This window comes from Cinclus cinclus, chromosome 2 (genome assembly GCF_963662255.1).
Source record: "Cinclus cinclus chromosome 2, bCinCin1.1, whole genome shotgun sequence".
Classification (NCBI taxonomy): Eukaryota; Metazoa; Chordata; class Aves; order Passeriformes; family Cinclidae; genus Cinclus; species Cinclus cinclus.
The window spans coordinates 83,872,900-83,889,246 of NC_085047.1; the positions used below are offsets into that span (position 1 = coordinate 83,872,900).

The following is a 16,347-nucleotide window of genomic DNA, read 5'->3' on the forward strand; positions in this document are numbered from 1 at the left end:
CCGACCCACTGTGGTCCCTTCCAACCTTGCCTGTTCTGTGACTGTGATTGATTCTGTGATTCTATGTCACACCTCTGCACAGCTTGTCCTGGTTTGCATCAGGGCAATGGTCTCCTATGATTGATACAGCTGTGAGAAGATAGAGCTGGAAAAAAAGATACTCATATTCTGAGGATTTTTTTTTAACATTGTATGAAGATGGTCCTGCACTTCTGATTTGTTTGTAGCTATAGATAAGCCATTTTTTTATTTCCTGTAGTCATTTCCTCCACTTCCCTCCAGCATCTGGTATAAAGTGATTAAACAGTAAATCCAGAGATTATGATTAATCATTTCTTCACAGTCTGGTGTGTTATGTCAACCATGAGACTCATCTTTCAAGCATATTCAATGGTCTTCATACTGGGTAACCTTGTGGCTTCTCAGTTACAATCTTCTGGTAAGTTCAAATTCCCATATATTTGTTTAGAAGTTGATGTATCAGCTATCAATATTTCTGTGTATATTTCACTTCATGTGTTACAATATTCAGTGCTTTTTTTTGATTAGAAGATTGAACCAAACAAAAATTAACATCTGGCATAAACGAAAGTGGTCACCTAAAAAACAAAAGATTCCTATGGAAGTTTTCTAACAGAGTAGATCGCAGCCAAAAGACTAGCCTTCACTGAACAAAAAAGGATGAAACATTCAAGGTAAGACTTCTGCACTTAGTACTCTGAAAGAATGAACACTATCGGAAAAGATCAGCAATACTTAGCTCCCAAGAAAGCATCAAGATAAAAATACTACTACACAGCAAAATTATTAAAGACCAGTTGTTTGGCTGCCTAAGAGCATCTCTGGTTTAGGTATTCGACTGCTATAGCTTGTCAAAGATAAAAACATTATTACAGAAATCAAATATAAAGCTCAACATCTACATCAAAAATCTAAATTTTGCTCTAGTTATTTCCCCATAAGTTCCCTGTCATTCATTTTATAAGGAAAAATAAATTATCTAAAATGATGATCTCATTCTATTAACCTATATAAGTCAGCTCTCTGTTCTGCCATACCTATGGTAAATATAATTTTTCACAGTGCTGCACCACCTGACTCCCCAGGGTTAATTGTCCCTGTGAGTCACTGGCTGTCCTGTGAGGGGAAGTGACCTCCCTGCCTTGAGATGGCAATCATCTGTAGCCATGCAGTGCTGATGGCATGCCTTTGTGGAACAAAATTTTAAAATTAGAGTTGTGATGCTTATTCTATGCAGTGTTGTGATGTCTGGCAATGGTTAGGGATCTTATGAGAAAAACCCCAAAGCACTCCATTCAGATTCTAAGAATTAGCTGTAAGAATTATACCTAGTCTCAAAATGTCTATAAAGAACTTTCACTTGCTGCCTTTTTTCTCTTCTCGAAAAGATGTCTTCTATTCATTCTCTGCCCTATGCATTCAATTCAGCAGTCTTGTGCACAAATAGTACTTTTGCCTATGTTTGTTCCTCTTAAAAAAATGAAACTCTCGTTCACCGACCAGTAGTATTAAGGGCAACTGAAGACTGTAAGTTCAGATCTGGGTCTTGTTCTCCAGTAGTTTCTGCACAGTGCACTGCAATATGTGGAAGTTCAACATGTGGTTAGTTATCAGGTTTCATCAGTGTAAGAAAATCAAAAGCGGTTTTTCTTCTTTGTTATGCATTGATGAGGTTGCAACTGTTCCAGTACATGCATGTTTCACTCTGTAATCTTTGAAGATTGGTAATTCTGCTTTTCCCTTTCTTTCTGTAAGTTTGTTCCATGACATTTATCCTTTTAACATGTTCCTTTTCAGTAGTATATTTTTCTCAGTAATAAACTCTGAAAAATAGAAAGGAGGTGGAATGCACTTGCTCATATTCTTGCTCATGGTTGTTTCTGCGTAATTTTTTGCTTGAGGAAATTTCTCCGTTTTTCCCAGTACTCCACACAGCATAGTGGTATTTTCCATGCTTCTCTGTCCTGAGATGAATTAGGTGCCTAGCAGGGCCTGTGAGGTTCAAGTCTTGTGCAGAACCTTACCAGTCCCTATCTGGGTTTACAGAAGGTGTAGGCTTGGATAATTCCATCTGAGGCTCTTTCTCCAGTGCACTGGTATGTGTCCTGCAGCACGCTGCATACCTAGGTAGACCTGTAGGTCATCCTCAGACAGAAAGTTGTGCCACCTCTTCTAGCCCTGGGACTGCCTATTCATAACATTTTTGATCCTTTCATCTATCCATTATTATAATAAAGAGAAGAATTATGAATGTGTTGATTTGGTGTATTGTATGCCTCCAAGATCATAATTAGAAGATGGCTTGAAATACTTGGAATTACTATAAGAGAAATGATGTATCAGCTGAAAATTATCTATGACATCACAGCTGAACTCAATAAAATTCCATCATAAATAAAGGGAGAGAAGTGGTCTCCTCTAATTTCTTTCTCTTTCCACTAACAGAAGATGCAAATGATTGTGCCTGCAAAAGTATATTTGCTTAAAACTCAACACCTTTTCATATCCTCAGAGGATTTGATGTCAATTTAACCTAAACTTTAAAGAAACTCGCTTAGGTTATGCATGCCTTCATGTTGAAATTTAAATAATGCAAGATATACATGTTATAATTTGAAAAGATACATGCAAATACCATAATGTACATTTGCAAAAAGTACAACTCATACTACATTCAAAAAGGCTTCACAACTCATGAAATTAGGAAGTACAGAAGAAAATTTCTCTGACTAGAGTTCTGAAAACGAAAGTCTTTTAATGATACAAGGTTGGTAAGATTCTGTCCTACATACCTACTTAATTATGTTGAAATTGATTTCTTACAAAATTCTTTAAAATTGGAGCACAGGAAAGAATATATGTATATATATATTGGTGATATATATCACCAAGTGGTTTATTTCTATTCAATTTCAATCGACTTTCAATAAATAATTTAATTATCGCCTTCCATTTTAGTACACAAATCACTGCACTTGTCGGAGTTTATAATTTTATGCTGAAGTCCCAGCAGTTAAATTCATAATATGTTGGGATTTTTTGCAGAAAGAAGGTTCTGATTAGATATATTTATTTATTTATGTTAAGGTGATACAATCTGACCAATCCTGCTGAAGCCAGCTACTCAAGATTTATGACCACAAATCACTGCAAGACTGGAGTCAAACAGATATTCTTTGTTCACTGCCAAACCCAGGATTTAGCCTTCACCTCTGAACTGCAGCCTCTAATAAGCAGTGCAGAGTTGTAATACATTTGAAAAAAAAGAGAGTAATGCATGCTGTTTTAAGGTTCAGAATTAATTGGGGTCTTTTGTCCTTCCAACAGTCTAGTCAGAACAGACAATTGGTTGTTAATTAGTGTCCGGTAACTTTGTATTGTGTGGAAATATGATGTGGTTCCTCTGGTTTCCTTACTAGTATCCATCCCTAGAGCCAGTCATACCTCAACTGAACCTCTGAGAGTCTGAAGAGATCAAAACTCCTTATTGGAAGAACTCTATGGGATTCAGGGCTTTAATGCTGGTGTCCTTTGCACATTGGTATTGAGGCAAAATGTGGCACCCTGGAAAGAGATTTCAAGAATTCACCTGCAAAGAGATGGAAGGGTAACTTACAGCTTTACCAAATCTTTACTTCTCTGGCATCAGACTGTAGGATATATAATCACAGGTTTAAGGAGATTCCCAAGCATACATCACCTATTTGAGAGGGAAAATCAGTCTAAATTTTGTCACTACATTTATTGTCAGATGTGTAAAAAAAAATTGGATTATCAATTTCTGTGTGCTCTCTCTCTCTCAAAAGTAATGAAAGAGTGCTATGCCTCTTAATTCTAACAATTTCCCCAGAAATATAATTTGCAAAAAAAGAAAAAAAGTTGTTTATATTGCCCAGTAAGATAAAATCAATTCAGAAAGAATAAGCATTATAATATTGTTTTAGCATACTGAACTTGGAGGGATAAAGCTCATTAGCATTGCGATTTTTTTCCTCTTGGAGATATTTAAAACAAACTTTTCCTCTCCTTGCCTCTGTTACTGTGTGTTGTATTTATGTTATAAACTCCTTTTCCCCTCTTCCTTCTTTTGTCTGTATTTGTACAGCCCTTGTGACGTAATTGACTGAACACCTCAAATCAAGTGTGATGGAAAGAGACTTTCTAGAGGGGGCATGTAGTGAAAGGACAAGGGGCAATGGCTTTGAAATGAAAGAGAATAGATTTCCATTAGATATTAGGAAAACATTCTTCCCTGAGAGGGTATTGAGGAACTGGAACAGGTTGCATAGAGAAGCTGCGGATCCCTGGAATTGGTCAAGGCCAGGTTGGATGGGGCTCTGAGCAACCTGCTCTAGTGGAAGAGTCAAAAACATGCCCTACAAACAGCATTTTGCTTTCTGTCATTGTGCCCAACTATTGTACACATAAAAACAGCACCAGAAATTAATTTTGAAATTAATTACCCTCAAGAATATGTAATTAAGAAAGCAAGTACTCTTCATGTTCATATTTTCATAACTGAAGCATTATCATTCGCAGTTCTTCCTCAAAGTGAAAATACAGGAAATTAGACTAATTATCCAAAAATAAAAAGTATGTATTTTTAAGCTTCTAAAGAGAATGGAAAGGATTAATGATATAGTAATAAAAACTATCTCAGGACAGTACAATATTTCTAACATTTATATTTTTTAATGATGTCAAATTTATTTAAGGATGAAGAACATGTAATTGTACACTTAAGACACATAAAACATACCTTAAACTACTTTTATGCAAAGTCTAAGTCCATGAAGTAAAGGTTTTCAGTTACACTGCACAGCACAACCATGCTAAACTAGTCCATAAAATTTAAAATGTGTTAGTGCAATCACAGACCAAGAATCCACTGTTAGGCACTTTGCCTACATATTTCTTAGTGGCTTTAGTAAAACACAAGATCATCTCTTAGACCTGCAGAAGGCAATTACACAGAGCTTGAAATATTATGAAAAATGAGCTACATAGGTACTTTGTTGCAACAGAAATAGAACTGGCTGGATAAACTCCACTTTACTACACCTTTCAAGGTTTTTCACTTCTGGTTTTGCCTCAGCATGTAAACAGGATTTTCTGTTTGAGAAAACAATACAAAACAAGCTTGCAGGCATTAGGTAAAAGATGGGGGAGGCAGTTTCAAGTCCTTTTCTTGAGTAAGAGCAGTAGCTTTTTTCCACAGGTCCATGAGTCACACAGCAGAAACCTGAAGGTGCATCTACCCAGTATGTTCTGGATTTTTGTCATAACTGTCTTGAATGGTTTTGACAAAATTACATGTTACAACACAAATACACCTCCACAAAAATGTTCTAACTCTAATCAGAGGAGTCATAAAGCACCCAGACACAGATAGAGGCATGAACATAGGCAAAATGCTAACTTGAACCTTTTTCTCACATTCTTCGTGTTGATTACAGAGTGTAAGACAGCAAGCATGAGAATAGCTATTCTTGATTCCCATGACATAATCAGAATGACTGATACAATAGAAAGCTCATAAGAAATATTTTGAAATTCTAGAGCCCTTCAAAAATCCAGAGAAGCATAAAATGTACATAGCAATCGGAGCTAACATCCTCTGTACTCCCTCTAGGCAGGAATATTCCAGCAAAGATTCTGAGTGGTAGATGCTTCACAGCTGGAAAGAGAAGTCTGAAAATTTTATCTTCAAGTGGTTTCTTGATGATACATTTTCTTCCTCTTTATTCACCCAAGTAAACACAATTTCACATCTTATAGAATGTAAAATAAATAGGGTTTTTTAATATAGAATGGATTTCTAATCCTTCTGTGTTCTTAATTTCTCCATTTTTCATAATTTCCATAATTTCAACCTAAGTAACTTTATTTTGTTGTATTTTGGATGTTATTGTATCTTCATATTTTATGATCATCTGAGCCTATTGCATATATATTTTAGAAATGCTGATTGCCTACTAATGTCAAGGGATGCTTTTCATACTCACTCCTGAAATCACATTCTCCGTGTATATCCTGAGCAGGTCGGGAAGATGCTGTCAACACCACAATAATCAACTTCAATAATGAGAAGATGCAGATCACGTGGGCAACAAGACAGCTTTTTCCCAATGAGAATGTGTCATTTTTTTACACGTGAGTATTGTCAGTGCCTTTTTTCTCTCTTTAAAGGATTTTCTTAGGGAGAATTAAATATCCACTTGAGTCTCCTGTGAACTGGAAATGCTTAAATATTTATTAATACCCAGCATGAAACCTGTTTATGTTCACAACTTATAGAAGTGTACAAACCAATAAACTTGGTGAGTAAATAGTCACAACATACATGATATGAAAGATTTGCCCTCTTCCATCATTGTGCTAAATGCTAATGCTAATTACACCATTAAAAGTGTTTTTTCCATGAAAGTGTGCATATTTTCCCTATTAACCAACATTGTTTTAATGACTAACAGAAGTGTAATATTTTGGTTAAATACAGTCATAGTGCTTTTCTTTCTGGGTTGCGTATGTGGAAGAACTTTCCACAATACAGTCTTGAAAACAGGCTCATGAGAGCACCTGCTTGAGCAAGTCATTCTCCTGTTAGAAAACAACAGCTTGAATAAAACTTGAGTATTTCAGACTGCATTTGGGACCTAGGGCTGGAGATTTGGTGAAGTTTGGGCAATGAATTGCCTCACACCACTATGAAATTTAACACATTGATAAAAACCATACACAGATTTTCCTCAGTGGATCATTTGAAAAAAAAAAAGAAAAAAAAAAGAGCAGTAAAAAAAAGATTAACTTATGTTAATTTTTAAGTTTTCCATTTACCAATATTATTTCATTTACAGATTTGATGAAGGCAAGCATGAAGTTTGGAAGCCATGTACCACCTATTTATTGGATCAAAATTATAATTCTGGATGTCTTTTTAAGACAGAAGGACCTACCCTTGCCATTTCTATCAGGAGCAGCAACGGAAGTAAAGAGCTTTTTTCTAAAAAATTAAAAGCTGATTTTTACAGTAAGTATGAAAAATCATGACTACTTCAGCAGATTTCCCAGTTCTCCACGTTTGAGGAGAAATCAGTTACATGGTATATATATGTAGGTGCTCTTTGTGTAGTGCCGGCCTGCTGATCAAAAAAATGAATAGTTTTTTTGTCTTAGTGCTGACTGTGTGATCCTTCTCACACTTTCAACCTTAATTCTTTTGCCATTTTTCATGCAATGTGAGGCAGCAAACTGCTTCTTGTCAAAGATGCCGTCACAAAATCATCATTGGATGACAACAGAAATTACCTGAGTGACTATGGTACAGTCTGGCAGAGTAAAAGGAGCACCCTACTACTAGCCGAGAGATGATGTTCCTGTTTTTATTAAATCTTTCCTGTCCCCAAATACGTATTTCACATCTAGTGTGAGATAAGTTTATCACTAACTTACGGAACTTCACATCCTTACATCATTCAAAGTGGAGGAATTTTTTTCTAACAGAAATCACACAGAAGATGTACAATGGAGAATTATCTGAAAAAATATATTCAAAATTTAGTAATAATTTTTTTAGCAAAAGGGATTAGACACAAACCTGTCAAGGCATGAAACTTTGAGAATAATTTTGTATCTCGTAATTTTACCAGTAGCTGTTAAGTTATAGAAAACTGCAGCCTAAATCCTCAAATTTTCCATTGTTAACAAAATTAATTTCAAAAGGGGATAGGTAACAAAGAACAAATATCAAGGATCTGACTCAAGTCTTTAAATTAGGAAGAGCTTTTGTAATCCAAAAGCAATTAGAAGGATCAAGGAAGCAGGTAGCACTCTTTTCACCCGTTTATTTCCCACTGCTGAAGACATATCAGCTGTGTAGATCAAACCACAGAGTTATCTTCAGACCCTCCTCAACAGTGAAGGGCAGATTCAGTTGTGCTTAGGTAGGAACCCAGGGCTTTTGCAGATGCCCCACCATATCCCATGTAACCTCCAGCAGCTGAAAACGTCTTGGAGGTTTTGTGGTACTGAATTTGTCACTTCATTTGCCATGAGAAAGCTTGTTTCTGGATTGCAGGGAAGTGTGAGCAGAATGGAGTCCTTTCCTTAAGTAGCTACAATAGGTTCCTGACGTGAGACAGTTGCTGCTTTGAATGTAGCACTTCAAATGGTGCACAGTGTCAGGGTCTCAAGCTCCATTTAAAGTTTAATAGGGAGGTCAGTTGCAAAACCAAAACCTCCAAGAAAAAAGTCCACCTTCTTCTCTTACTACTCAGTGAAATATTGAGCCATGGAAGGAGAAAGTTATTTTTGCTGTGAAGTGCTTTTTAGGATGCTGTAGAAAAACTTGTTTCTCTTCTTCTCAGTAAAGCCCAGTCCACCAGAAAATGTGACCTTCTTATGGGAAGAGGACACTGTTACTGTAAGCTGTAATAAACCAGAGAGAAATGCATGGTGCTTGAGACTTGAGCTTCAGTACAAAAGCAAGTTTGACAAAGAGTGGCAAGTGAGTTATATGTCACATTTTTAATTGACACTGAAAGCAGTTGGACATCACATTTTCAATCAACACTAGAAGGAATTCGAAGTAGCATATCCATAGAATATAAATTACAGCCATTTCCAAATTTTCTCCCTATTTTTCAAATATATCTGCTACCAAGAAACATCTAGATTTTTAGAACCCTGGGTTTCTGCCATGCCAGAAATAATTTACAAGTTAAAGGCAGTTCCCACCCCAAGAGCTGAAGGCAATCTTAGGAAAAGGCATACATTCAGAATAAAGGAGTTTGTGAAGATAGAAGCAGAAAACAGATTAGGGAGAAGAAGAGAGAAGAAAAAAAGAAAAACTGATGTTAATGGTATAAAAAAAGAAATTACATGGTTTTTTTATTTATTCTAAAATTAGCTGTTAAGTATTTCCAAATATTATTTTACTAACTTAAACATTTCCATTTTCCAGTATATGCAGTGTCTTTGTGTATTGTAAATATGCAACTGTAACATAGTGCACTATGCAATGATTGTTAAGACCTTCCACTCAATACCCTACAAGAAGAAACAGATATGAATAGTCAAAAGTCAATCAAGAAACAGAATTCCTCAAAACTGAGAGAAGTTAACATTTAGTTCTGAGGTTTTGCCTATCCCTAGTCCTAGCTGTGATCATGACTGAGTGCAGCATTTTGAAGCACTATCTTGAAAACAGCAATTAACCATGTTAAACCTTCTTTCTCAGTCCAGAATTTCTAAGTGCTGCCATGTTGGAGACCAAGGCTTTGATCCAAGGAAGTGCTACTCTTTCCGGGTCAGACTGAAGAGGCTAGTACCACACTGCAACGTAGTGAAATACAGCAGTGACTGGGAAGCTGAAACATTCTGGATGAATGGCATGCTATTAGGTAACAGCTAATATATGTATATAAATACATACAGATGTATGTACACACATACATATATACACATACATACATATACATACATATATATGTATTTAGTTTAAGTGCAAAAGAAGAAGGGGTGACTTGGAAAAGAAGCTGAGGACATGCAGCAAATGAATGTTGCACTATTGTTCTTCATCTTGTGTTATCGAAAAAAGTTCATGTGAATGTTTAATTTGGCCTGTTTAATTCAGCTCTGTCCACCTTGTTCCTGATGGCTCCTGAAGCTAGCAATTTGTATCATAATCAACAAAGTTAAGAGTGTTATTATTTATGTTAAAACAGCCATCGAGGATCCCCCAGCAACAGTGATATGATGCATGAGGGCTCTGTGTGTGTGGCTGTTGAAGAGAGGTGCCCACATATGGTACTTGGACATCAAATATGAACTTTTAAGAAAATCCCTGATCTATTTTTGAAAGCAGTGTGTTTTCCAAGTACATCCAGTTGAACTACAGGACAACAGATCACAGAAGTCTGATGCTCAAGGGTGCTGAATGGATCGAAACAAGGATCGGGAAAAGAGGTTGATAGGAATCAAAGCCACTATCCAAGCTTTCCTACTAGACAGTTGCATTTAACTGAGCATGACTGAAATTCATTGGATTGTCAATGTAAACAGCATTCCTACTGCTTATCAAAACCAAGCCCCAGATTTGCTGCAGGAGTATAAAAAAAAAAAAAAACAAAACAAATAAAAACTGTACACCATAACAATACATTTATATTACCTAAGCACAAAATGTCACCCACTAAGCTTTATCAGAATTACAAACACCTTAGTTGCCCAGCGTAACAAGACCCGAGTTCTCTAAAATGCAATAGGCTATCAGCTCACTTGAAGACAATCTATGTACATGAAGCTGAGTTGAAATCCTGGACCACAGGTAGCCTGTGCACCCATGGCCACAATGCTGACCTACAGATAAGACTCTTCCACTATCCAAATTGTGAGCCTGCAAGCATGTCCTCAGGTGTAGCTGGAAAATGCCCTTAAGAAGTAAGAAAGAAGTCTTCCTCTGCACCTCTGACAGCAGACAGCCCTACCTGAACCAGAGGCTACCAGCAGGTAGGACATCACAGGAGAGACAGTCTAAATGGTTAAGACATTCTGTACACCTCTGGATCAGAAGCGACAGCGACACACAGCCCCTTCACTGGGGCAAGCAGTTTTCTTCAGGACTTTAAAGAGTGATTGACTCCAAATCTATAATCAGACAAAACCATTAAGCGTCAAGAAATTTTATAAGCTCTGAAGACCTCACTGAGCAGGGAGTCTTAAGTTTCACTTGTGGCTTCCTGGCATCTAAACAAAACGAAGAGGTGGGAACAGGCTGGAGAATTGCTCCTGTATGAATAATTATCCAGGGTTTTGGCATTTTTGTGGAGACCAGAAGGCCAGTAGTAGGAGGCAGAGGTTTGAAGTTGCCATTACAAAAGCTGCAGAAAGAACACTTGAGAATGCAGAAAAATGCACAGATTCCTGTTAGGTGTTAGCCTGCCACTAGTTACTTTCTGGGTATCAACGCTTGTGATTTGCTGTCTCTTCACTGGGGTTATTTGTTTGGTGTTTTTTTGTTCGTTTGTTTTGTTTTTTTGTGTTTTTTTTTTCCTGGGAGATAAGACATTTGGGCTACATGTAAACTTGCATTTGCAGCTTTAGTAATTTTAAGTAGGTGTATGTAATGCAGATCTTAGCACAAAGTTGCTTTATCACCATAAGTGCAATGTGACGAAGGTGAGTAGAAACACTTAATTCATTCATAATTTATCTACACTGCCTATAATCCTCCTCAGTTGTTGTGTACCAGGTCAATTTAGATAAATAAAAGGATAGTTTTATTTTGTTGCAAGGTTTGGGGAAGTAGAGACTTTCTTTTCAGTCTCAATTGAACAATTAAACTTGTCTTAGTTGTCCTTAAAATTTTTTCTTCCTTTTTTTTTCCCTTTTAAAGAAAAGTCAATGCTTTAGTATTATTAGGAACATTTACAATTAAAGCAAAGAAACAGATTTCTGACATGTTCTTCTTGTGATTATTCTTAGATTCATGTGATGATGATGATGTAACTCCACAATCAAAAACAGTAATTGATTTAAGTTATTCGCTGGCAGTACTCTTAATGGTGCTTATCCTCCTGATTCTTCTGTGTAAATGGCAGAGGTAAATATAGTTTTATTGGTTTTCTACTAAATAGCCATGTCATGAAAATAGAGCTATCATTCTGGATGAAGACTTTTAGTGGTGAAATTCTTACCATCTAAATGAAGTCATGGTGAAGATGTAGAAGTCAGTAACTTAATAGCTGTTTAAGGAATAATACATCGTGGCTTTCCAAACACTCGGGCCTGTAATTTGCAAAATCGGAACAATTCTGGTAAAAGGCAATGTTTCAGGATGAAACTCTGCCTCTTCCACCTAATTTCTTCTATTTTTTGAGAAACCTACTTAAATCCTGAAAGGCAATTTTTCTAGCTTCTTCTCCTGAAAAGACATTCTTTTGGGCAACCTTCATCAATCAACCAAAATGCCTGTTTGCAATAAGATGAAGTAAGCTTGACTGCATTTAACTCTAGTAAGACTACATCAGTATTTAAATTGGCAGTTGAATAATGCTGATGACATTTAGAGTATACAATTTAAAAAAATCCTAAACAACTACCAAAAAACAAGCAAACCTGCAGACGCCCCAATTTTTTTATTTTTTTTTGTGGAAAAAACCCACAAAAATTATGTATATTCAGACATGGAAGTATTTGTGACTCTAGTTATCTTTTCAGTTCATAAATTGAGCTTTTTCTTCCGCACCTCCATGATTCACATTTAAGTTTGTGTTCACTAATTTAACCAATACATCTGGTTGCTACACCATCTTCCCTGTCTAGGGAAAGGTAATCAGAGAAAGCAAACTCTGGACTACTGCATCGAGCGGAGTAGCACATGCTGATTAGCGGGAACTTTGTGTAAAGTCTGGATTTTTCTAGACTGGGGTTGGGTTGAAAATTCGTAAAATAATTGTTGTAGCATGATGGTGTTATGAGACTGTTGCAACTGGTTTTTTACTTTAGAACGCATTTAAAAGAAATCAAGGACAAAGTACCATCATGTAAAATATACATGCGGGTACAGGACTGTGCTGAAGTGACACAGCCCACCAAAGCCCAGGCTAACTCTTTAGAGGTACACCAGTGCCACTCCAGGGGTGGGGAACTGCCCCAGAGCAGGATTTTCTGGAAGCAGAACCTGTACAGCTAGTTGCTCTTCAGTGTGGCCCAGATCTAGGGTTGGGCAAAGCAGACAAAGGAGGCACTCCGCTTCTGAACTCCCAAACAACTTAAGAGGATTGGCACAAGAAGCCCCAATCAGCGCTGTGCTCGGGATTAAATATGGGGGCAGCTCAGGGGGTGGGTACAAACAATTGACCAGTGAGGGATCCTTAGGGCAGGAGTGGAGGGCAGGGTCTGACAGGGTTACAACCCATGAGGGAAACAGGGAGGAGAAAGAGTCATATGGACAAATGGGGTAGGAGTAACAGGGGATTTCCAAAGGGGTGGGACAACTAGGGATGGGCCCAGGGTAGGATTGACAAGGAAAATACTGGGACAAGGGGCAGGGTTACAATGATGGACAGGGAAGGGACTGGAACAAGGGGCGGAGTTACAATGATGGACAAGGAAAATACTGGAACAAGGGGCAGGGTTACAATGATGGACAAGGAAAATACTGGAACAAGGGGCAGGGTTACAATGATGGACAGGGAAGGGACTGGAACAAGGGGCGGGGTTACAATGATGGACAAGGAAAATAATGGAACAAGGGGCAGGGTTACAATGGTGGACAGGGAAGGGACTGGAACAAGGGAAAGGGTTACAATGATGGACAAGGAAAATACTGGAACAAGGGGCAGGGTTACAATGATGGACAAGGAAGGGTCTGGAACAAGGGACAGGGTTACAATGATGGACAAGGAAAATACTGGAACAAGGGGCAGGTTATGCCAAAGGTAGTTTCAGGGGTGGATACAACTTGGGGAGAGACCAGCTGGGGAAAACATTGGGGTAGACAGGAAAAAACCATTATAACAATAAACTGAATAAAATAAACATGCACGACAACACTGAAGGAGATTTTTGTATGAATAACTGTGCTATTACAAAATATAAATTTTTATTTTTTTCCTTTTTGCAGGGTTCAGATGTCAGTCCTGCCTGCTATACCAGACCCAAAATATTCATTTGCTGATCTCCTCAACGATCATAATGGAAACTTACAGGTAAAAAACACCTTCTTAGCACGGCTGTAAACTCCACAACATTGAGAATAATTTGAAAGTAGCTACTGATTCGTTCTTTGCACCAACACTGCCACAAGGAGTCTCTGACCCAAAATAACAGCCCCAAAACTTTTCCCCTTGTACAGCATCACCAAGAGGATCCACAGAGCAAATGCCAGAGCTCATAAAATCAGTGCAGTGCCACTTTGGGACTGAAAATAGACACTTGCTATAGAGACAGGGAAACTGCTGGAGAAGACTTTAAGGGTGTCAAGAGGCACAATATCCACTGAAATGACATTGTGGTGTTTGCATCCTTTCCTGGACTTGATAGGTCAGGGAGCTTGCTTCAGCCTGATCTTGTCCTTTATGTTTGTGAAGTGATGTGAGTGTGAGCGCTGGCACAGTGATGGCACTCACACCTTTGGGGGCATCAGTCACAGTAGGAAACCTCCTCTCTTAGCCAGAGAAGTGCATGTTCACAAAGCCTTTGGACACGGAATGGGTATCAAATGAATAGACTACAGGTTTTGCTTTCATTATCTTGATGTTTTTTATGAGTCCCTAACAGCACATATGTGGTATAGTTTTCTGTATTAGATGTACTAATGTTTACCTTAATTGCTAGTATGTTCCCTCTAAAGGGGAAAGAGGTTAAGTATTTCCATTTTCAAACCCAATGGAATACCAAAAGTCAGTAGTAATTTTTTTCAGTGACAAACTGAGAACTTGTTATATAAAATATAGCTTTAAACTCAATGTGAAGAAAAAGATATAAATTCAAATTGGTACAGAAGCATTAATACAGATATTCTACATTGCCTAAATCTTCATCTAAACTTAGTCTTAATTTAGATGAAATCAGGGCTTGGGTCAAAGAAGGTATGAGTCTATTAAAGAGGGAACACCAAATATTTTACACATCCAAGGTTTTCTAAGGGCCCTAATTAAATACAAAAATGTATTTTATGTGGTCTCAAGAATAAGTAGGATTTTGTATGCAGTTCTGGAATCCTGTCTGCTTTCCTGCCATTCTGTCTTTCTTCTGTTCTGCTATTTTATCTTCTGCTTGTGTGTATTGCTTCCTTTTCATCTGCTCCATTGTGGCTTACCTGGAAAGGTGCCAATATGAAAGGAAAATTGGTAATTGGTACCTGTACAACCAGGTATCCTTTGACAGATATCTCTGCCAACATTAACATTTTAATTTTTCTAGGAATGGCTAGACAAAAATGACCATGTGGTGTTGCAAACCAGGCTAGAATATGAAGAACCAGAGTCCATCACTGAAGCAGAAAGCCAGCAAGAAGATCTGAAGAACAGTGGCACACAGGGGCCTTTGGAAAAAATCTTCACTTTTTCAGGAGCAGCTGAAAATAATGACATCAAAGCAGCTGAGATTGCCTGCCTGATACCAGCATCCAACACTACTGCTCCTTTTGCTGGCTTACATATTTTAATGAATGATGACATGTACGTGATGTTATAATGCAGAAGGTGTTAGGAAATTCCCTAAAAATCCTGATGAGTTTGGGAGAGGACTGAATAGAAAAGGTCAACATGATAAGATTCACATCAAGAAAGACAGTGGGCTGTGTTTTTAGATCTGTACTTTCCCAGCAGTTAGGCTCTCTTAGGCAGACTCAAGTGTTTGAAACAAAACTCCTGATAATTTATAGAGTTAGGATTTCTCTTCTAATTGGGGTTTATCCCTAAGCCTCATTTTCTTGCTATGGACAGGAGAGCACAGGAACTCTTCCATAATATATGTCAGCAGGGCTGAGTTTAGTCCTTCTCCTTATGGAGTGTGTAGAGCAGGGCAAAAGAACCATTGTTCTTCCCAAATGAAGAGATTTTGCTGTCTCATGTAAAGAGATTTTTGTTGCCTAACTTTGGATTTCATGGCACACCTTAAAAGTTTTATACAGAAGGAATAGGGCTCATGTCTAAGAAGAGAAGAGTGAGGATGCACACTATTGAATCACATTTTAGCCTGCAGATACTTCTGTATAGGCAGCTTCTTCCAGAACAGCAAGGCTTCAGGTGTTTCCTCCAAAGGTCATGTCCTCTCTATCTTGCAGTCTGAATAGTCAGCATCTTACAGCCTTTATTTTAGAAAGCTGAAGTTCATTATGAATGGTATTTATGTTTAACTGGGTTTCATTTATTTCAAACTGGGGTTTAGTGCAATCAGCAGCTGTAGACACAAATTGGGACTTCTTTTTCATGTTGCATATATAGTCTTGCTTTTCTCTAGAAAATGGGGGCTTTGGGTTTTTTGAACAAGCTTAAGAAATAAGTTTAGAACAATATTCTAAAGTTTTCTAAACATACCATCTTTTAAAATACATTTTAAATCAAATTTAAAATGCAATATACTAAGCAATCAGACTTGAGAAAAAATAATCTTGACTATTCTGAGTTTCTCCATATCACTTATGTTACGCGCTATTTGAAAGCAAATTCTGTAAAAAAATTTAAGTGTCAAAAGTCTATCATCTAAGCAGATGTAGTGTGATTATATGCAGAATTAGTTTCAGTTATTCACCTGCATATCAGTCAGTCATTAAATGGTTTTATCAGTTGACTAACCTTAGCCAATTGCACACTTTCA

The 16,347-nt window shown here is 37.4% G+C and overlaps 1 protein-coding gene across 1 annotated transcript; it reads left to right on the plus strand.

The window, feature by feature from the left end:
- The first annotated feature begins 321 nt into the window (after positions 1-321).
- Positions 322-15,222, plus strand: CRLF2 (cytokine receptor like factor 2). The gene is made up of 8 exons (XM_062515003.1): positions 322-439; positions 6,063-6,174; positions 6,879-7,051; positions 8,388-8,527; positions 9,260-9,422; positions 11,506-11,623; positions 13,649-13,733; positions 14,950-15,222. Exons 1-8 carry the CDS (start codon positions 322-324, stop codon positions 15,220-15,222), a joined length of 1,182 nt encoding a protein of 393 aa, XP_062370987.1.
- The last annotated feature ends 1,125 nt before the right edge of the window (positions 15,223-16,347 follow it).